Below are 22,199 nucleotides of genomic sequence, written 5' to 3'. Positions count from 1 at the left end.
AAAAATATCTGTGCGCTGATCTTTTCTCATCTGAAGAAGGCGGGACCACTGCAGGCAGTCAACCTGATCAAGTGACTGTGTTCCTGTGTGTGGTATTCGTTGTATTCATAGTCATCTTCTAGTGTAAGAAATCCTTTGTCATTTTAAAAGTACATTCCCGTTTTCCATTCTTGCTCCTATCTCGAAAAAGTGACCTCCATTAAAACGTCCTCAACTGGCTCAGCTTTGGTGCTAGAAACAATATTTCAACTTCTGCTTCTAGCGAACATCCACAGCTTTAAATTGCATCGAAAACCGCATCCCAAATCCATAGGTTTTCCCGTTATCGCGATTATCGCGCAGTGAAAAGTTTGCTGCGACTTTAGTTTTTGGGAAATTCTGTAACGGATAAAACAGCTTTTGATTGCTCCCGACTTGAATTTTAGGATTTCAAATTGTTTCTTGGTATTGAATCATTGCTTGTGTTTGTGTGCAACCATCCAAAGTGGCTCCCATAAGAACTGATAGCAAATACAGCAATTTTGACCATATTAGTGTTTTTGCCCAATCCATTCTCAACATAACTTTAGAAGCCATTCAGACAGCTTGACAGTCAATTCTGTTTTCTCTTGGGTTTGCTGGGGGAAAGTGGGATTGTTATTTTGTTTGAATTCTGCCATTCCTGAAGACCAGCTCCCTCCTCCTATCTCTTTACATTGCTTATTGGGGGGGTTGAGGGGTGTGCAGGGGGAACCTTTAACCACAGTACTATCTGATCTGCACACACACACACACACAAAAGTATTATTTCTGTGCTGAATTGTTTTGCTTATTATTACTCCTTATGTTTTAAAGAGATTATTCACTGTTACATCAGCCCATTGGTGATTGTTGAGTACATATTAAAACATAGTGTGTTTAAATTGTAAATACATGAATAAATATTTTAACTTTGCAAACCAGCCTGATTCCTGGTTCAGTGTGACCGGGGGGGGGGGGTCCGGGAGCGGTGCGTGATACGAGTGGTATATCGTTCAAAATAAAGAACGTTTAAACAAAAATAAATAAAGATTTCAGTTGTGCATTACACGCACGGCATTGACTTGGGTCACTTGAAATCACTTACACATCCATAATGATACTTTTCTCTGTTCAAAATACATGAATTAGGAAAGAGGTTTATCTTGAGTAACCATTTGCCAAGATTTAGGGCATGATAAAAAATGTATCTTTAATATTTTAAAAAAGTACATACATGTTGTGTCTACTATAGAAATGCACACTGGGATATCTTACAATGTGTAAAGATGGCTAACGTGTTATTTGGCTTACATAGATGACGCAAGATATTGCACTATGTGGCGCCATTTTAAATTCTTTCAAACAGTGTTTTATCATTTTCTCAGTTACATAATTTGAGAAAAGACATTCATAGACGTCTCAAAAGCAATTTATCAATATAAACTTAGTAAGGATAATTAATCTCATGATGACATTCACCAAGCATTGAATAATATGAACCTAAGTGTTCTTTTACAAATTACTTCCACCTTTTAGGATTGTGACCACATAATCAGGTTGAAGACTATTTCAGGCATGTATATGGAGGTTAGTGATTAAAAACCCTCTTTTTGAAGTTCTATTTTTGGTTTTCATTACACGACGAGTAGTCAGTAATAGGTGTTTATTATTATTTTTTAGGAAGACGGTATTGACAATCTCATGAAAGAAGTAATATGTCTGAAACACGTTATGTGGAATTTTTGGACTGGAAGAACAGCCAACATCCAGTTATTTACATTGGTCTAGCATTAAAAACATATGATGTATGCACCTGCATATTGTTTTGAAATGTACATGAATGTATTAAGACTTATTTACTGTAGTTTGATGTGATGAATGATCTGTATTGTTTTTGAATGTATGCATAGTAAGCTGTTACAAAATCTTTATCTATGAATTAAATTGCTGAAGCTTAATCCTTTTAAAATTAAGTATACTATTTTATTTATTTATTAGTTGATTTAATCAAATTAATGATTTTTACAAAACATAGTAGAATGGAAAACGAAGTGAAGAAACAAGACGAAATGAAGAAGAGAAACAAGTTTAAGAAGAAAAGAAGAAAGTGAAGAACATGAAGAAAGGAAGAGAAAGTGGATGATGTAGAATCAGAAAACTGCGAATAAAGAGTAATGAGAAATGAGAAATTGAAGGAGAGAGGTAGTGGTGGGAAGACAAAATGTTTCAATGCGGTTGTGGTATTAACAAATAGTCCAAATTTCGGAATTTCATCAACATAGAATAAACTTAAGAGTCTGTGTGGCAGCAATTGTCCAAGTATTTCTTTCTCCACTCATTAGGCGTGTCCACCATAGATCCTCTTCCCTGGTGTAGGACGCTGAAAGGCGTGGTAACAAAACTTTCTCGCCTATGGCTCTTGTTCCTGGGCAGTTTAAGAGCAAGTGGCGTATAGTTTCTACAGTAGTGTCATTTTTACAGAAGCGGCATGTGTTTGAATTACTCTGTCCTCTGAGTCTTAGAATCTCATTTGTCGGCAATAAATTTAGGCGCGCTCTCAGAAACAGGTTTCTGGCTGCTTTGTTGGGAAACTTACTCAAGTAGTTCGGCACAATGTTCAATTTGCTTTGATAAGGTGGCAGATGACTCACTGATTTTGCTTTCGTTGCAATGTTCAGAGTTTCAATCCAATCAAGTTCACTAATTTTCCTTTTAATTTTTGACGGATTCCTAATGAGCTCTTGATCTGAAGAGTGAATTTCCGCTAGTTTCTCCTTACGCATTGTTTCCCACGATTGTAAAACAGGACAGCGACCTGTGAAAATTTCAGCACGTACGATGGCTAACACCTGCGGACATTCTGGAAGTAGCATTTTCCTATAATGCATCATGGATTTTATCTCCGTAGACCCTTTCAGAGAGTGGAGGCCTAACTCTCTTCGAACAAGGGGGGCCGATGTAGGCTTAGGGAGACCTAGAACCGTGCACCAGAAATGTCCCTCTAACTTCAGCCACAGATGGGCCGGTGTATGGGGAAGAGCTTCCGCAGCATAAGTCAGTGAGGGGACCACCTTCATCTTGTAAAATTTGATCAGAGGTAGCAGAGAGAATTGACCAAACTTCCTGTCCATCGCTCGTGCTTGAGCCGCTAGGTTTTTTACTTTATTCATTAAGCAACTTTGAAAATTTGCATTAGTACTGGAACAGTCTAGTGTTACTCCTAAATATTTGATGCTGGAAACTTTTTCTAATGCAACCCCATCCAAGTACCAAGATAATTTCTCTTGTGGTCGTTTATGTTTTTCCATAGTCAAGATCTTGGTTTTGGATGCATTTATGGTCAAGTCGTTTGCTCGAATATAAGCAGCTAAGTTGTCGAGCTGACACTGAAGGCCAATCGGGGTCATATCCATTGGGATTAAATCATCTGCATAGAGTAGCCTTGTTGTTTTTTGGTTTCCCATCGATGGTGGAAAAGAACAGATAGATATTTCTGAGGCTTTGAAATCACCCAGATAAGCAATGAAAAGTGCCGGTGCCAGAGCGCATCCCTGTTTCACTCATCGACCAACTGCGATTTCTGATGAGAGTAGGCCAGCTTGATTTAATTTCACACGTATCTTTGTGTCCTGATGTAAAGCTTGGATTGGATGAAGGAGTTTGATAGGGCATTTCCAAAAGCCTAATTTCCTCCACAAGTTCATTCGGTTTACTTGATCAAAAGCTTGCGCTAGATCTATGAAAGCAAGGAACACTCTCGGGCCTCCTCCCAAAACCTTGCTCTTAAGCGTGCTGAGAAACATAATGTTGGTCGTTGTGCCGCTATTTTTTGTAAATCCAGTTCGAAACGGATCGGCACATTCTGCCTCGCTTGCCCAACGCTGAAATTTCTGAAGTAGTAGCGAGCCGAACACCTTTCCAACCGTGTCCAATAACGCAATAGGGCGGTAGTTCTTAGGATCTTCCTTCTGACCTTTTTTGAAAATTGGGACTACAATTGAAGTAGTCCAAGAAGACGGAAACTGTCTTGCCTATTTACAGCGTTTGAAAATTTCACTGATCAACAAGGACCATTCTCTTGGATACTTAAGGTCTAGATGTATGATTCCATCCGGGCCGGGTGCTCGTAATGGTTTAAGTCTTTGAAGAATTTTGAAAATCTCTGCTTCACTACTCAGATCTATCCATGGTTCTAGTTTTGTGCTAAACTCCAGGGAACTGGAGGATGCAGGCGTCTGGAACAGAGTTGAATAGAATTTTATCCAGACCTTTTCACACACCGGATTTGAAAGAGATTCATCAAAAGGTGAGAAGGTAGATCTAAGAAGGGCCCAGAATTCCCGAGGATAATGGCCACAGACCAACTTCAACATTGCTTCCGCATCTTGTTGATGGAGATTGATGCGGTATTGTCTTATCCACGATTTATAGGTTTGCTGTTCCTGATTAAAGATTTTCTGACGATGGAAAGGCTCGCAATTTTCTTCTTGCTTTCCTCACTAAGCGCCGTAGTATACTATTAATTGAAGAAGGTTTTTGCCCGACAACAAGTGCGATTTTGGATCCTCATTATGTATAATGGGAAATATTTGAGTCAGACCATCCTGCAAGCACGTGTTCAATGCAAGCAATGTATACGCTTATTGGGAAAAGTCAGAACATTTCCTCTTGGAGACGTCCAAAGAAAAAATAAATACCAAACTCTCCAAAGGAAATTGGGCACTAACGATGAGATGCAGTAGCACATCTCATTGTTTGGGCCACAAAAGATGCTCTCTATTATCAGGGGGCATCTGAATATGTGAATCATTGATGCGCACATTCAAATGCTCTCTTTAACCTCCTTTGCGCAAATCGGGTGGCATTTCTGCACATTTTAAAGCACATGCCGTATTCACCAGAGGGAATGCACTTTCAAATGTACAGAAAATAAAGACATCACTCTATGCCCGTTTGGAACAGGCGCATGGCGGGCGATGCACATTGCATCATGCACATTGTGTCATGACTGATCGTGTCATGCATTCTTTATTTTTTTAACAACTTTATTTAAGCTTTGCAGACACAAATAATCTGCAGCTATAGAATGACAATTAGATGTAGGCAATACCACAGTATACAGGGTGCAATTCACATACTTTGTAACATCATAGACATAACCTCCCAAAAGGCAATCACGCAGCAGCTCGGGTACAAGAGAAACTCACGTAACTCACACCATGGCCCGCATTACGAGTTTGCTCCCCCCAGGTAATTCCAGCAGGGTACCAGCAAACTGGCCCTACCGACTCAACCGCCCGATATCCGGGTATTACTGGGATATTACAGACGGCAGGGACGACAGCAAGTTCCCATTGCATGGAGTCCAGACTCCATGGGATGCGATTGCTTGAATCACCGGCACCAGTAATACTGGTGCCGGTGATTCAGGCATTTCTGCGCCAGTACGGGCCTGATATACCGGAAGGTCAGGCCTGCCAGGAGATAAATGCCCCGGCCGGCAAACTTGTGTTTTTCTGGTCGGGAAAAAATGTTGGTGCTGGAATTACCAGCATTTATTTCTGCATTTCTCCCAGACTGGCAAAGTCATAATTAGGGCCAATATATCTCGACCTGGATGTCATATGGTGCATCAAGAGGAATGCTTCTTCACATTTATTGTATCACATTAATTCCCTCAGCCAATCTTTCTCTATTGGTGGGGAACGATCTTCCCACTTCTTAAGGATGCATCTTTTGGCAATCAGACACCCCATAATTAACAGCGCGAGCATCGGCCTTCCAGGTCCGGGTACATTTTCCTCAGTGCTCTTTGAGATACTGCAACATGTGTAACATTTTGAACTGTATGGATTTGAATCTCGAATTCAATGATTCTTGCTTGGTTAGTGCACACATCTTACGCCACATGTTTGGTTGAATTTCCAAGTTTAGTTCCCTGGCCCATGTACTAGCAGCTTTGATTTCACCTACAAGGGTTTTATTTATGATCTTGTTGTATAGGGTGGCAAGTCTTTTCTGACTTACATAGGAGTTGCTTATGAATGCCACAAGTTCATCTTCAGGTGGTTTAATTGGACAACACTCCTGCCATTGTGGCGCAGCTGCCTTCATAGCACTGCAATATTTCTACGGGTATAACTTTGTGCTCTTCTCTCCTGGTATGCAGCGTCCTTAATTGATCATCCAGGAAAAGATTACCCCAGTAGATCATATTCTAACTTTCCCCAGTGTGCACTAAGTGTAGTGTCCCAGGTGGTTTGAAGATGTGGAACTTCTATAAAAAGGAGTAATTTACAGTATGGTCTTTGTGCGTCTATTCTCCGGAATTTGGAAAGGCACAAAAACGTGGTGTTCTGTACTTGGGCCTATGGCCAGTCCTCCACATATGTCGACTGCAGAATAAGAGTCCTCATATCGGCTGTGTCAGCAGTGGGACGTTCCAGCTTAACATGAGGAGGGGCATCTATATCTCCATACCAGTAGGTAGCAAACTACACTTTGAAGTGTGTACCTGCAAATCTCCACTTGCTTTATGGGAGAGCCATATCCTCCCATTGCATCCTGACCGCACCTGCATGCCATAGGAATTGGGACATTTTGAGCAGGTTTGGTAAAAAAGCCTTTACCTGGCCAGACAGGGGTATTTCCAAATGGATATGACAGTTTGGGGAGAAGTATCATTTTGATCAGTGCCAACCTGCCTGCTAGCGACAATAGGATTTGGACTATCTGTCCAGTTTTGCTTTCACATGCAATATTTGTGTATGGTCATTTTCGGCCAGTAAGGAGTAATTTTCTCTAGAGAATATCACGCCCAAATATTTAAATCCCTGAGTGCACCACTCCAGTGGATAACGGCCAAGCGACCTGACTGTGCTAGCAGTTAGGGGGAATATTTCAGATGTGCTATGATTTACAGTGAACACGGAGAACTTTCCAAAGTGTGCAGAGTCCATTATGGGGTCTAGATTTACATCGGGATCTCTAATATATAGTAACATGTTGTCAGCATAACATTATCTCTGGGGGCCCCGTTATCCGGATACCTCACCCTTTGTGGTGCTCCGTGATTAGATCAGCCATGGGTAAAATTGCTAACGCAAATAGGATAGGTGACAGAGGGCATCCCTGGCCAGTTCCCCTACTCAATTCAAATGGACCTGAGGTGACAGAATTCACATGAAGTCAAGCACTCGGGTCAGTGGAGAGAAACTGTATATATTTCATCATTTGCTCCCCCATTCCGCATTTCTCTATGATCATGAACCGATACCTCCAGGACACCATATTGAAGGGCTTTTGCACATCGAGTGAACGTCTGACAAAACCTTCAGTGAGATTTGTGCCATGATATTGAACAATCTTTGTATATTCAGTGCCGTGGACCTACCTGGAATAAATCCAGCCTGATCCCGATGTATTAGATGTGGCATTAAGGGAAGTAGATGGTTGGAAATTATGTTTTCATGAATCTTCATGTCCACATTAATGTGTGGCAATGGCCGTTACGACCCACACTCGTCAGGCATTTTATTTAAGTGAAATAGTAGCGGGCTGAACCGCTGCTGTGCCACTTGCACTTCTATCCTTTAAAAAGGTAGTGAAATGCTTTTTTTTGTTTAGGCATTTCATTGACAGGCTCTCCATGGGCCAGCCCCTGTGAAACGCACTCTCAGCATCCACGGAGATAAAATCCATGATGCATTATAGGAACCACCTGGGCGCTGAAAGCCTACAATAATATCTGCAAGTGGGTGGACAGTGCACTTCCTTCTTGTGGTGCTGTGTAGCCCTCTTGAAATGCACAGATGACCTTGGAGAATAAGGAGTGTTAGGGAGAACTCTCATAAATGTGCTAATTCCCTTCACCTTAGAGACCCCCAGCAACTTTGCTGGATTTTGAGGACTTGATTTTTGTTACCTGGAAAAAGCATGAGCCTTTTTTCCCCACTCTTTTGTGTATTTTGATATGTGTTTTACACTTGTGTTGTTTGATTATGGAGTTTTAGATAACTCCATAGGCATCATCTTTTCATGTGTGTTACACAGCACCCTCACTGCAGTGACACAGGGATGTCTTTTAGATTTCCCAGAGGTTTAAATAACTTCTCTGGGATGAACTAGTGTTTCCCAAAGAATGTAAAGTGAAATTGATTTTACTAGTCTTTCAAAATTCCTAGACCCAGCACACACCATCTTACAATGGAGTGCTGGAGGGGTTACATAGTATCCCCTGTGTCTAAATACTCATGTAGTAGTCAAATGCTACCCTTTGCTATTGAAAAGGCTGGTGGCAGTGGTTTTACAACGAACTACCATGATTTTTCCCGACCGTGAAAACCGGTAGCTAAAAATCACGGGAGCCATATTTTTCAAGATGGCACCTTAAGTCCCTTCGTTTAAAGGAATGGTCCTTCTAGTGTTTGTCTCTGCACGCCAAACCATGTTTGGTCCCTTTGTTTCCATGCCTTTGGAGGGCTTCAGGACTTTGACGATCCTGTGCAGTGCAGGAGTCGCCCGACGTCCTCCCTCTTGTCACCACGACTGTTGCATGTCACCCCCTCCTGGGAGCTTTTTAGCTCCCAGGATGTATGTAATGGTCACATGGTGTTTACCATGTGACCATCCCAATAAAAAGGACGAGCTGCTTCCAGCTCATCAGTCTAACCATGAGCTGACTCTGGTGTTGTCGTTTCTGTCACCATGCTGGTGATACACCGCGTGCAGGAGGCCCAATGGCGGGGCCTTGCACGAGGATGGTGCCCCTGCTGGGCAACACTGTCCCACTTTCAGGTATTGGCCGTGTGAGCACGGCTGCATGGGCATCCCCAGCCTGGGTGCCCCCAGAGCCGGGGCTGCTATGAGCTGGGTGCCCCAGCCCACGTGGGTATCTCCGGTGATCCGGAGAAAGCAGGATGATCCCTGCTCAACATCCGCTGCGTGAGCGCAGCACTGACATCCATGTCGGGTGATCCCGACATCAGAAATAGCCCGCTCTGGTGGACCCGGACCAGGCCACAACAATGGCGACTGTCCCGTCCTCGCATGTTGGTGTGTGCGGGCTGCGGGAAACCTGTGTTTATTTTTATTTTGGATGTCTGCGACGTCAGCCGCAGATGAAAGGAGGAAGTTCTCCGGGTGGCCCAGGGCCCCATGTTTGTTGCATGGGCCGCCTGGTGCCCACGTGAAGGTGGTGGTGTCGGCTGCTGTGGAGGTGGAGGCGGCGGTCACTGCGCGGTGGAGAGCGGCGTGGCAGCCGCGGCCGCGAAGCATGGGGGCATGGCCCGGAAAGTCTTAGAGGCCAGCTGCGTGGTCTATTGGCCCGTTATGCTGCTGGGTGCCCTCGGAGCGAGGCAGCCACCGCACTAAGGAGGTGGCGGTGGCCGCAGCAAAGAACGGCTGAGGCGACCTCACCACAAGGTGAGAGGGCGTTTTTGTGCTGTCCTGTGTGCCCCGGGGGAAGCGGCAGTCATCGCTGTGTATTTGGAGGGGTGCTGACACTTGCACCACCCCTGGTTGCGGCCCTCATTTGAAGAGGCTGCTCGTGTGGGCGGGTTGGTGTGTGCCTGCACCCCGCCGTCCCCACTGGGATTGGCTGGCGGTGATAGAGCGCCAGATGAAGAACAGCTGTTTGCCGTTGCATGGCCAAACATGGTGCGGGGTGCTGAGGCCAGCTGGCCTGCGCCCGCTCAGGCCCTGGAGAGCGCTCCTGCCCTCAAGTGGATGGACAATTGCTCTGGGATCGGAGCAAGAGAGAAAAAAAAAAAAGGAGCATTATGGAATGGAGCACCGCGGCCGCCCCCATAGAACAAAGGATTGAGGCATGGCCTATGATCACCAGGCCTGCGGCGGTGAACGGAAAACAAAAAAAACAAAGTTAACTGAGGCCATCAGCAGCCCCAACGAAGCAGGGGTGGCCATCTGACCTGTCCCTCAGGGGTGAATAAAGGTAACTCACTCTAGCCGCAACAAAGGAGCACTGGGCTCTGGCAGCCCCAAAAAGGGGTGTGGCCAACTATCACCTAGGCCAGAGCCGGTGATGTTAGGGGAAACAAAGGACGCAGGGGCCAGCAAACAACCACCCCCCCCCTGGAAACTGCTGAAAGGAGCAGTGTGTGGGTGTGCAGTATCTCTAGCAGCTGCTGGCAGCGGTCCCAGGAGGGAACAACAACAGGCAACAGTGGCTGGCCCCACATGCACTTGCTCAGCAGATTTCAACAGGTGAGGCTGTGCGCACCACAGGGCGAAGGCAAACCGGAGTGCCCAGTCCTCCACACAGTGATGGGGGAGGAGCAAACACTGCAGCGGTACTGACCACGCCGCTCAAGTACTGGCCTGGGTAGCCCATTAGTCCTGAAGGCCCATCAGGCGATGAGGTGGGCAGTGCTTGTTGTCAAGCGTGGACAAGGTGACTAAATGGCCAGTGAAGACCTCAGGCCGTCTGGGGGGGGTGATGGTCCGTGTACTCCATGTTGGAGGTGTTGGGAGCAAATGGGCCAGTGATATTTGGCGGTGGCACGGACCACATGTCTAGGAGATCGCCAAGTGGGGGTTGCAGCTCTGATGAGTGCTTGTGCGCCCTCCCATGACAGAGACGCCTGCCTGGGGGAGTGGAATAGGCGATGTGGCCCTGACTCCCTGCCAACAGCCCCTAGTTAGGAGAAGTGAAAAAGAGAGGTTTGTCACCCTGACGCCAGTACCCTGCACCATTGAGCATACCCCACATATGAACGTGGTCAGGGTGGCCCCAGGTACGTGCGTGTGTGCCCTGAACTGTGTATTCATCTGTCCTCTGGTCACCACCGGTATCCTGCCATGGTCTTTGCCCCACCAGCTAAGGACTAGGCCGATGTGGCCCCTAGGTGCCCCCAGGTGCAGCTTTGCCGGCCCTGGAACTCTGAACTGTCCTGAAAAGATTACGAGGGAAGTCGGACTGGTATCCTGCAGACCTCCAAGTGCGGGAAGTGGACCCAATAGTCGTACCATTCAAGGCTGGGAGCCCACAGGCACTGGGCATACTTAAACTGACCAAGCCAAAATATTGTGTGAACCTGTGCGATTGTGCTTGTGGGCTGTGTAGTGACGGGTTCCAGGAGCGAGCCATGGGGTTGGTCAGTAGTTCAAGATCCACTCACCCAGGTTAATAAAGGGTGTGCTTTCAAGTGGAGTTTACACCATGTCATCAGTAATCCACCAACTTTGACTGTCACCCTGTGGGTAACTTAGGCCCCCATGTATGTCAGGATTAGTTGCACTAATAGTAGTAGGAGTATTGTTTGCAGTGTGGCGTTATATTATGTTGTCTGGTCGTTATGAAAAAGGAGAAGTGTTGCATGTCACCCCCTCCTGGGAGCTTGATAGCTCCCAGGATGTATGTAATGGTCACATGGTGGTTACCATGTGACCATCCCAATAAAAAGGCTGAGCCGCTTCCGGCTCGTCAGTCTAACCATGAGCTGACCCCGGTGTTGTTGTTTCTGTCACCATGCTGGTGATACACCGCGTGCAGGAGGCCCAATGGCGGGGCCTTGCACGAGGACAGTGCCCCTGCTGTAACACCGTCCCACCTTCAGATATTGGCCGTGTGAACACGGCTGCATGGGCAACCCCTGCCTGGGTATCCCCAGGGCTGCTATGAGCTGGGTGTCCCCAGCCCACGTGGGCATCTCCGGTGATCCGGAGAAAGCACGGTGATCCCTGCTCAACATCCACTGCGTGAGTGCAGCACTAAAATCCCTGTCAGGTGATCCCAATATCAGAAGTGGCCCGCTCCGGTGGTTCGGGAGCGGGCCACAACGACGACTGAGGCTCAGGAACAGTGAGATCTGCAGGACTTGCCAGGAATCACATCTTCAGCTGCATTTTGTGCTTCAAATTAAGGTACTGTGTCAACCCGATTGAGAGAACGCCACTCTTGCTGTGAAAGTTTGTGAAACTTTCCCAACTTGCAGGCCTAATCAGCTTGTGACCCGGTATATGATACTTTTTGGCCTAAACTACTTCTGAGAACTTTTGCAAAGACTTTACCGTTTTATGCCAGAACTGCTCTTTCCTATCCAGAACACTAGCCCATTGACCTTGGCCTGGCCTATCGACTTGAATTGAACTCTTCTGGTGAACTGAAACTATTTGAACTGTCTAACAAGTATGCAATATTTTCTAATTAACTTGTGCCTTTACCTTCCCATTCAAAGTGACTGAAATGCCCTTTGGCTCCTATTTCAGAGGAGCTTAAATTGTTCAGAAACTTATTGGTTTTGTGTTGAAGTATATTTGTGTATAATATTAAGTTGCCTCCTTCTAGAGAATGTTTTCTAAATGATTGTGTAATAAATGTATAAGTGTTTTACCAAGAAACCTTGAGAGTAAGTGTCTACTTGAACCACTGTTATTGTAATACCTCTGTGTAACTTCTTGTACTACTCACATTACCTCTTGAGATAAGCCTGGCTGCTCACCTCGCTACCACAAAACTGCGTAGTACAGACTTATACCAAAGGTTGGTGTTTTGCTAACACCTGTAGTCCTAATTGTATGTGGCGGTCCCAGAGGGAACTGCATGCAATTCTGCCTAACTAGGAGACAGTGCATTTCTGAAACTACTGAATGTATTATTTGCTGTAGTTTACAGAAATCTGCCCCAAAATGTCCTATATCACTAATATCTTGCACCTGGCTGTTTCTGTAATAGAGAAAACAAAATGAACTTGATTTTCAATTTTCCAAAATATAATGAATAACCCATTAAAAATAAACTTATCGTAGAGACACATATATATTTTCCCCAGATACACCGCTCATAGCAGTTATTTCGACCAAGTCTCTCAATCTCTTGGGACATGGATCCCAGAGGTCGTTGTCAAGCACTAGTCTCTTCCAACTTCTGGTTCCTAAGACCCATCAATCCACAACCAATCACAGTGGCAATGGCTTTCTCGAACCCAGGCCAAAGCTCCGGGCCATCTACATGCCACAGGTGACCAGGTAGCCTTGGGGTAAGCAGCCATTCGCTTTGTAATTCTTGGTAAATCTTTTGTATCCACGCTGGGCTTGCCAGTTCCACCAGATAAAGAATTTGACACCTGGCTAGTCTATCAATGATCTGCTTTACTCTTATTCTCAGCAGTCTGTAAACTTGGACCCTGGCAGCCTTTCGCTGCAGACCACAAGACTTGCAGCTGACTCAGCCTTGGTACGTGTGCCCCTTTCAACCTAGGTCCCACTGGATCTGCCTCCTACCTCTTGGTTTCCCCTAACAGTTGGCCATTTTGGCTTTGCTAAAGCTGGGTTGCTTCTAGGAACATAATCTTCCACCACCTACTTTTACTCTCAAGCTGCTGATGGCACCCCATCATCTCCCCTCCTCCTGCTCCGCTCCTGAATCCATTCATGCACCCTACTTCGTCCTCCCATCCTTGCTTTGCTGTGCTTCCTTGTTCCTTCTGCTCTTTCCCTCCAAACATGCCTTCCTCCCTGTTTTCTGCCCTTCTGTTTGCCTTCAATCAGCTCAGCATTCTCAGACTGTCTCCGAAGACCCTGACCCTTTTCATACTCAGGGCTACGTACTAATGGATGTGAAAATGGGCCAACTTGACGCACCTTAGGGCAACCTGGCTCCATCCCCATCAGGAGCAATACGTGGCCCAAGGCACTGCAGGCCAAGAACATAAAATGGCAGAGGGCCATTATGCAATCCAGCAACCTCCACTGCTACAAATGAGCAACTGGTCTCATGGTAATCAGAGGTTTGAGGTCAATTTTTCAGGTGCAGCACAGGGAGGGACATTGTCTGAATAGCGATCTTGACTTGCGCATGCCTGGAGTCACCTGCAGCGTACTGTAATCTGCTTTTTGAAAAGAGGATGGCTGCTTGCCCACACATAGTGGCTGGGAATGGCAGAAAGAGGCCTGGGGAATCTACCATGCACCTGAGGTTGACGCCATGCAGTGCAGTCTCCCCCAGCCACAAGTGTCCAATTGTCCCCATTTCACAACCTAAAATTTGGTAAATCTGAAGTCAATAGGCGTTTCCAGTAGGTATGTACCAGAAAATGATCATGGGTTGCTGGATGTCGGTCACCTACCTGCTTTCCTACATCGAAGGATCGAGCGGACCTCTTGCGCTGTCCTGCGGTGTGTCAACTTTTCATCAAGAATTGGATGTCGGTAAGATTTTGGGAACCTCTCTTTTACCACTGCTGCTTTCCCGAGGAATGTTCCCCTGTAAATCCGAGCCTCAGCTCCCTGCTTAACAAGGTTTAATGTTTTAAGGAAGTTGGAAGCCTGTTGCCGAGAACTTCTTTCCACGTCTCCATCCATGATTGATATAAAGTCGGTCTGAGAAATAAATAAATAGATAAATGTACATTCAAATGGAGAACAACCACATTGATTGTAATGCTCGGAAACACTAAGGGCCCAACAAGGCCCACATATCAAGGGGACCTACACGTCAAATGGTGGAGGAGGCGCAACCTTCAGACATATTGTGGCACCAGCACAAATTTACTTGCACGGGCCCCAGTTTCTGTTCTCCCCTCCCCCAGCCCCCAAGTAATGTTTGTGGGAACTAACACAACATGAACTTTATTGGAACATGTCAGCATGCTACCATGGCTCTGAGCTGTTGTGTTATTTGCTCATGGTACATGTGCAGCTGTATTGCATTTTAGCATAATCTTATGTAGGCCCGAGTGGCAATAAAGCTGCAGTGTCTTTGGGGTTTTAGTGGCCAATTAAAAGTGACGCCCCAGCCACTGAATGTGTGCCCTAATATAGAGCAACCTCAAATAGCATAACGTAGCCCAATATCATAAAATATATCATAGCAAGGCATAAAAGCTGGAGAAAAATAGGACAGACATAAATATGGAGCCATTTTAATGTTTCTAACGTAAACACGGTTGTCCCCAGTTGCTAATGCCGGGCTATGCATGGCAACAGCACCTCTAACTCATTATAATAGGTTATTTATAGCGGTCCCACTGCCCAACCTAACAAGACAACAGATCTCGCTAACTCTAACATCGAAACAAAACATGTTACAATAATGGAAAACACAAGACACGCATCTACAATAAATACCCCTAAACGCCACAGTAGTTCATTACAGATGCACCAACATCACTCTACACACTCTCTTAAAACACTCCAACACACCAGACAGCCACACAAACAATTTGCATTAGCAACTTAGAGTGTACATTTAACAACCTTTCTAGACACCTTGCAAAATAAGCAAAGCTTACACATGAAGCAGAGCCCTGCCTTTTCAGATATGCAAACACCAACATTGCAACAAAACGAACTTGACCTGCTCCCTCTACTCCTACGTTAGTCTTCTTCTAGCTGACCCTGAAGTGCTGAAAGACAATGAAAATGGCAGAGGTTGTGTGTGGCATGAATGACAAAGCAAAGAGTTTCACTCCTCCTTTGGGGGAGAATTTGCCCGACTAAAGCTACTCTGTTGACAGGGGGAACCAAATGTTGGTTCTGGCCCGTCAGTCCACTAAGCTAGAGTTTCTGTTGCACGTACTAAATCATGAGAATATATATATATATATATATCCTCATGTCTCATCAACTTATATGTGAATGAGGCCGGGTCGGTACTACATCCTTGGAAGCCACCAGAAAAGCACGAGGGGGGCATCATTTTTTCACTAAAAAAATATAATGGCAACTATATTATTTGCTGTAATCTCTCTTATATATAAAAAGCAGAAAATCTGTTATTTGTTCTCACAGCCATTTCCTTTTAAGACTGGGACGAGGAGGAAACAACCAGGAATTATGCACACTTCCATTCATTCACACCACTTTGGTACTGGGACAGGAAAGAAGGCTATGGGGGAGTTCCATTGTAATAGGCAGGCGTGTCCAGCTAATAGACTTCCCCATGGTCAGGCAATTGAAGTGAAGGACTCTCACCTGAAAACATTTAACAAGTCACAGGTGTATAAGTGCGCCCGCCTAGCAGAAAGGGAGAGACGGCCTGGAGACAAGCACACAGTTTATAGAAGAGGAGCAGGCTGGAGAGGAACCGGCTTGAGGGAAGACATGCTGAGCAAAAGTACAAGAGAGACGGCGTGTCCAGATAAGGCCGTGAGGGGATCAGAAAACCTGCTGTCCTCTCTGCCCGGTGTTCACAGCAGGAGTTGTGGGACACCAAAGCCTCTTGAGCGCTGCTTCCAGAGCGAGAGGTGCTCTCGTAGTCTCTGTGGTGAAGAGCAGAGCTACGCTTGGCAGAGGAGGGCAAGCGTGGCTCGCTGTGGCTCCAGTGAGGAAAAGGTAGCGCAAATAGACTATAGGAAGCAAGAACGAGAAGCCGACAGAGCGGCCGCAGACTGGTTAGTGTAAAGAAGGGAACACTCATACCAGGGCGCTCAGGGGGCTGCAATAAAGGATGTCAGAATGACGAACGAGCTGAAAACTATTACAAGGGCTACGGGAGGCCAAACCAAGTGATATTGAATGCCTAAAAAACTGCAAAATATTGCAAATAGTGTTGGTTTTGAATACCGAACAAGCTGCAAAGTATTAGAAATACTTTTGAAAGTAGCAATAAGCATTATTGAATACTGAACTAACTAAAAGATATGAACATATCTGAATACAGCACAAGAGAAAAATAAATGGTGAACATTTATTAATGAAAAGAAATCAAAGCGGTGCAAAGGGGTAAACCCCACACAGTGAGTGTGTTGTGTGAGAAACAAGTTATGGCAAAGCCAAATGATTGCCAAGAAGAATGTGAAGTATGGGCCAAAGATACAGGAGTCCAAGGGACTATAAGTTAAGAGAGACAACCTGTGTTGGCAAAAGCCCGGACAAAACAGAAGCATAAAGTGCATAGGGTTATCGGTTGGATGACCTGTAATGGAAGGACCGTGTGGTCCGACAACTGCGCCTAGAAAGAGTGACCACTACTTGGAAAGAGCCAAGGAAAGCAAAGTCCCTCAGGAGGGAGTTAGATATAGTCCCTTTGAACTTCTTTATGGCCATCCAGTCGGAGGTCCCTTGGCCCTGATTAAGAAGGGGTTGGAGAGTGCTTCTTCCACCACGCCAGTCAGATTGACTGACTATGTGATAGATCTCCAGGGGAGAATGTCAAACATGATGGCAGAAGCTAGTGATAACTTGAAAGCAGGTCAGGCTCTGATCAAACATTGGCATGACCAGAAGGCCAACATGGTTGAGTTCGCTCAAGACCAGCTTGTGCTAGTTATGGTGCCAACAAGGCAGAGGGCCTTGCAGGACAAGTGGATAGGACCCTTCAAGGTTGTGGGAAAACTTGGAGAGGTGAACTATCTGGTGGACTTAGGCAGACCTAAGGAGGCTCCCAGAGTCTTTCACACCAACCATTTGAAGGCCTATGTCTCGAGACCAGAAGTGGGAGCTTTGCTTCTAGCTTCAGCTCAAGAGGAGGAGGAGAGTGAACCTCTACCCGACCTACTCAGAGGCCAGCCTTTAGATGAGAAAATAGAAGAAGTTAATCTCTCTTCTAATCTGACATCTGAACAACAGGAGGAGTGCAAGTTTCTGTTACATCAGTTTACCTCCCTGTTTTCACTATCACCAGGCTTGACTCCTTGGGGCCAGCATATAAGCAAAGAGAAGGCATGGCAGTAGAAGGTCCCACTTTTCTTTAAGGGGTTCTTCTAAAGCACCTATCATGCTTGTCATAGTACGATTAAACCTTTCAGCCAGTCCATTGGTTAGTGGATGGCAGGCTTTAGAGAACTTGTAAGTGACGCCACAGTTTTTCCACATGGCTTGCATGTAGTGGGACATAAAATTGGACCCCCTGTCGGATATCACTTCCTTAGGAAACCCTACTCTGGTACAAATACCAAGTAGAGCCTTAGCCACAGCCTGAGCCATTTCAATTCTCATAGGTATCGCCTCAGGATATCTAGTAGCATGGTCTACTACAACCAGGATAAACCTGTTTCCTGAAGATGTGGGAGAGTCAAGGGGGCCAACAATGTTGATTCCCACCCTCTCAAAAGGAACTTTCACCACTGGGAGAGGCACCAATGGTGCCACATTCCTGGCTCCACTCTTGCCAGAGGTTTGCCGAGGGTGACAGCTCCTACAGAATTTGTCAACTTCTGCACCCATCTTAGGCCAGTAGAAGTATAAAGAGAGCCCTTTCTTTGTCTTTTTGAAACTCAAGTGACCAGCCAAAGGTATCTCACGGGCCAACTGTAGGAACTTGAGTCTGTTTTCTAGGGCACTACAAGTCTTTTGCAGTCCCCAGGGATAGACTCAGTTGGTTCACTGTAGAAGAGGCCATCTTCCCAATGCAACCTGTGCTTCCCAGGCACTTGCCCATCGATCTGCAAAGACCTTCAAGAGTAGGACACTCTCTTTGTCCTCTGCTAAAGTCTGCCCTGTTGGGTCCACCTTCTGCCAGTAAAGACTGCAGCTCAGGATGGTCAGCAGGATCCAGATCTCCAACTAGAGTAAGGTCTTCTTCCAGATCTGAGTCTTCAGTAGCTGGATCAACCACACAGGCTTGTACCTCACACTTAACCTCAGCTGGTGGAGAAGTCTTTGGACAATCTTTGGGATGTACTGGTTGGTAGCACAGGGGTGCTATCTGCTTTCTTCTGGTAGGTCTTAGGTTTCCCCTTTGGAAATAGCAGTTAGTAAGTCCTGTGGACTGGGGGTGACAGTTTCCTCTATCAATTCCCCTGGAGAGCCTCTCAAGGTCCTCTTCCTTGCAGGCCTAGTGAGCTCCTGTTTCCTTTTACTGGGAGGCCTGGGGTTACTAGGCACAACTCCAAGTGTTTTCAGGTCATTACCCAACAGGACTCTCCCAGGCACTTCACTCTGCACACTAACAGGTATCTTGACAGTCACGTCATTGCACTGGATTAGAGCTGGTAACTGGGGAAGCATTTGCACAGGGCCTCCAGCTAACTTGGTTAGGTGTCTGGGTGCCTTAGCAACATCCTCTACCTTGAAAAAATATTTATCAACCACAGTTATGCTAGCTCCAGTGTCTCTGATGGCAGGAGTCTCCTGGCCATTCACAAGAACACTATCTTTAGAATACTCTTTAGTATTATCTGGGATGGAATTATAGACATCTAAATTATGTTGTTCCCACAAACCCAGGGACACTAAAGAAACTCTAGCTGAGACTCTCATGGGTTCATCAGACAGTAGGTGAAAGTTTCCACTTGTCATAGGTACTTCTTCCTCTGGGGAGAAGGCCAAGGAGACAGTGTGGACCCCTGAAGGTTTACCCTTGCATCTGGGATCCCCTTTCACATGGTCAGTAAACCCACAAACCTAACATTTACCAAATGTTTTGATGAATGTGGGTTTGTTCTGACCCACCTCTGCTTTTGCACCAGGAGGTACACTAGCCTGATTCGGTTTTCCTTGTGGCTTACCCTTGTTATATTTGGGGCCCTCTTTTGGACTGGTGGTATTAGAATTCTCCTTATTATCTTTCTTTGGCTGCTTTCCCTCATCCTTCTTCTGAGTTGCCCCAGAATCCTTATGAGTAGACCTGTTGGCAACCCACAAGTAAGCAGCCTTAGCTAAGTTCTTTGGATCCAACTCATTAGAATCAGCCAGTCCTGTCTGAGCTCAGGAGAGCAGGCATCATATAATGACTCCAACATAACAAGATTTCTCATACCTTCATAAGTGTTAACTCTGTAACCCTTAATCCAACCCTCTAAGTTCTTCAAACATTCACACACCAGGGTAGCCCAATGGGTACCATCATGCTTTTTGAGGGTCCTAACCCTCTTAAAGGTACTGGGAAGGGGTCTTCAAAAATCTAGCAATTAAAGATAGCTTCACACACTCATAATCCATCCTATCCACCTCCCCCAACTCCATCACAACATCAGATGCAACAGTGGGTAGCCTAGAGAAGAGCCAAGGAAGCAACTGGTTCCCTGTAGTGTCTTGAATACCATGGTTATACTCAAAAATTGCCAACCAATGCAAAATATCAAGCTTAGCCCCATACATACCAACAGTTTCTTAAGGCATACAGGGTCTCTGAGGACTGGAAGACCTAGAAGACTCTGGGAGAGAATCATTCTCAATAGACAACATTTTCATTTCTATTGCATGATTCAACTCAATTTCTCTGACCTTAAGTTCTTGATGTTTTTGTTCAGTTTGAGCATTAATACGTTTGAATTCCAATTCAAGCCTCAGCTTTTCTAGAGCAATGAATTCAGGACTAAGTGTAGGACCTGATGGGGTCCCAGTGGACAAAGGTTGAGTTGAGGTTTCTGAGCAAGTAGAGGAGCAATAGGACCTGTATTGGGAGACTACTCTGCCTCATCTAACTCATCCATAATATTTGAAACATTATCTTCCTCATCATTCACCACATTTGCTGGAAGGGTATGCATTTCAGACCCACTCCCCAGACTTTGGTTCTCAAACAACTTTCCAATTAATTCTGACTTTTTGCGTTTAATAGAGAGATTCCTATCGCTACACAGATTTTTCAAATGATCAACAGTGTAAGTAAGGAGGGTCTCCTGGCGGTAGCTTTCCATATCAGACATGATTAAAATTGCTTTTAGTGGTGTTTACCCTTGTGGTTAGTCGAGCCAAGGTAATAGCAGCACTCTAAGTGTAATCACTGTACTTTATCCTCACCACTGTACACCAATGTTATGCAGAATCATATGCAGTACCCTTTGGGAACACCACACACAGTTAAGACTTTACTGTGTAGTACAGGCTTTTGCCAAAGGTGAAATTGTACTTACACTTGTAGTCTTAATTGTGTGTAGTGTTCCCAAAGGGTACTGCATATGGTTCTGCCTAACACAAACCCATGCAGATAGGGGCAACTAGAGGTCTGCTCACTGCTGAAGAAAGGAAGCGCAGACAGGACAAAGGATTATGCGCCTACTGTGGTTTCGATAAACCCCTCTTACGTGAGTGTCCCGGAAGTGCCACCACGCAGGTCGGGAAACGACCGCCCTCGGTCCTAAAAGGGACGGGTACCCAAGGGAACTACAGTGAAAACAGTCCCCATGTGTCCTTGTCAGTTTCATCCTCCAACGTAACAGAAGATTCCCGCCTCATGGTAATCCCAGTCCGAGTCGGTATGGGTCTGGCAGTGTTACGCTCACCAGGTTTGCAGAGGTGTTGGGGCACAGTTGCAGCCCTCCCAGCTGTGAGGTTGCTCGGGTCTGTCTTCGCCCTCTGCACTTATGTGGTGACTGGTGGTAATAGGTGATGCTGCTCGGGACTGCCCCTGCGTGGAGAATAGGGTGCGTCAGTATGGCAGCTTGTGCGCCTGCTCCCCTTCCAGACCCCTTCTCCCAAACCGTGGTACCGTGGGATGCGCTGTCCCTGGACAGCTCACCTTTTAATTCGTTTTGGCGAGCACTCCGTCCTGCTGCTTCGGGCAGGGCCGCTTGTATGATCTGGACCGAGTTCCTTCACTGGTCCCTTGCACGTGGTAGTCCAGACCTGCTGCGACTAAGCCACTATACTTCAGGTAAGTGTTCCTGTTTGCCTTTTTATTGCTGTCTGTTCCACTTTTGATGTTTGCTCTTTTGCTTTCTTCCCTTGCAGGTGATGTTGCCGGCCCGGCAGAAGCTTCAGAGCTCGATGCAACAGCCAGAGGGAATGAGGAACGAAGCTGCAGCGGTACAGTAGCTGGTAAGTTAACTATGGGGTGCGCGGGGTTCAAACACGGCGCGGCCCTAGGACTGATGTTCTAACCTCGTCTTTCTTCTTCTTCACAGGGTTCGAGTTTGTGGATGTGGAGTGCAGTGCTGCGGCGTCGGTATCAAGATCACTGGATGGCAGGAGATGAGTCTGCAGATGAAGCACCGGTTTCCTGGAGGTGAGTAAACTGGTCCAAGCGATGGCGAGCGTCACGTTGCATGCAAGTGCACAGTAATGCAAAGCACCAGCCTTAGCAGCTTATATAGCTGAGCTTCTGAAGCCATGCCCAACAGGTTCAGCCTGCCTGCCAAACCCTGCCACAGCCGATGAGTCAGCACATGAAGACCAGGCCTAGGGAGCCACACCTGATGAGTCAGCACATGAGGATGTTCTCTGGAATAAAGGCTTTCAGCTCCTGGAAAGTTTTTGTAAAATAAAAGCACTCCTGCGCTGAAATAAAGTAAAAGCACTCCTGCACAGTGTTCCTGCTCACAGGGCACCTGTGTTTATAGGTCCCAAAGGGACAT

The 22,199-nt window shown here is 46.0% G+C and overlaps 1 protein-coding gene across 5 annotated transcripts in view; it reads right to left on the bottom strand.

Moving 5' to 3' along the window:
* TP53RK (TP53 regulating kinase) overlaps positions 1-22,199 on the bottom strand; it is a 79,344-nt gene that overhangs the window by 36,070 nt on the left and 21,075 nt on the right. For all 5 annotated transcript variants that reach the window (XM_069651305.1, XM_069651306.1, XM_069651304.1 and 2 more), the window contains exon 2: positions 14,088-14,340. In XM_069651305.1, the coding sequence (XP_069507406.1) occupies positions 14,088-14,322 (235 nt within the window). In that variant the 5' untranslated portion in view covers positions 14,323-14,340. The remainder of the gene's footprint in view (positions 1-14,087; positions 14,341-22,199) is intronic.

The sequence above is a fragment of the Ambystoma mexicanum genome, chromosome 3p (assembly GCF_040938575.1).
Source record: "Ambystoma mexicanum isolate Mex_15411 chromosome 3p, UKY_AmexF1_1, whole genome shotgun sequence".
Classification (NCBI taxonomy): domain Eukaryota; kingdom Metazoa; phylum Chordata; class Amphibia; order Caudata; family Ambystomatidae; genus Ambystoma; species Ambystoma mexicanum.
The sequence above is the reverse complement of the archived record's forward strand: the minus strand, read 5'-3'. Positions and strand labels throughout refer to the sequence as shown.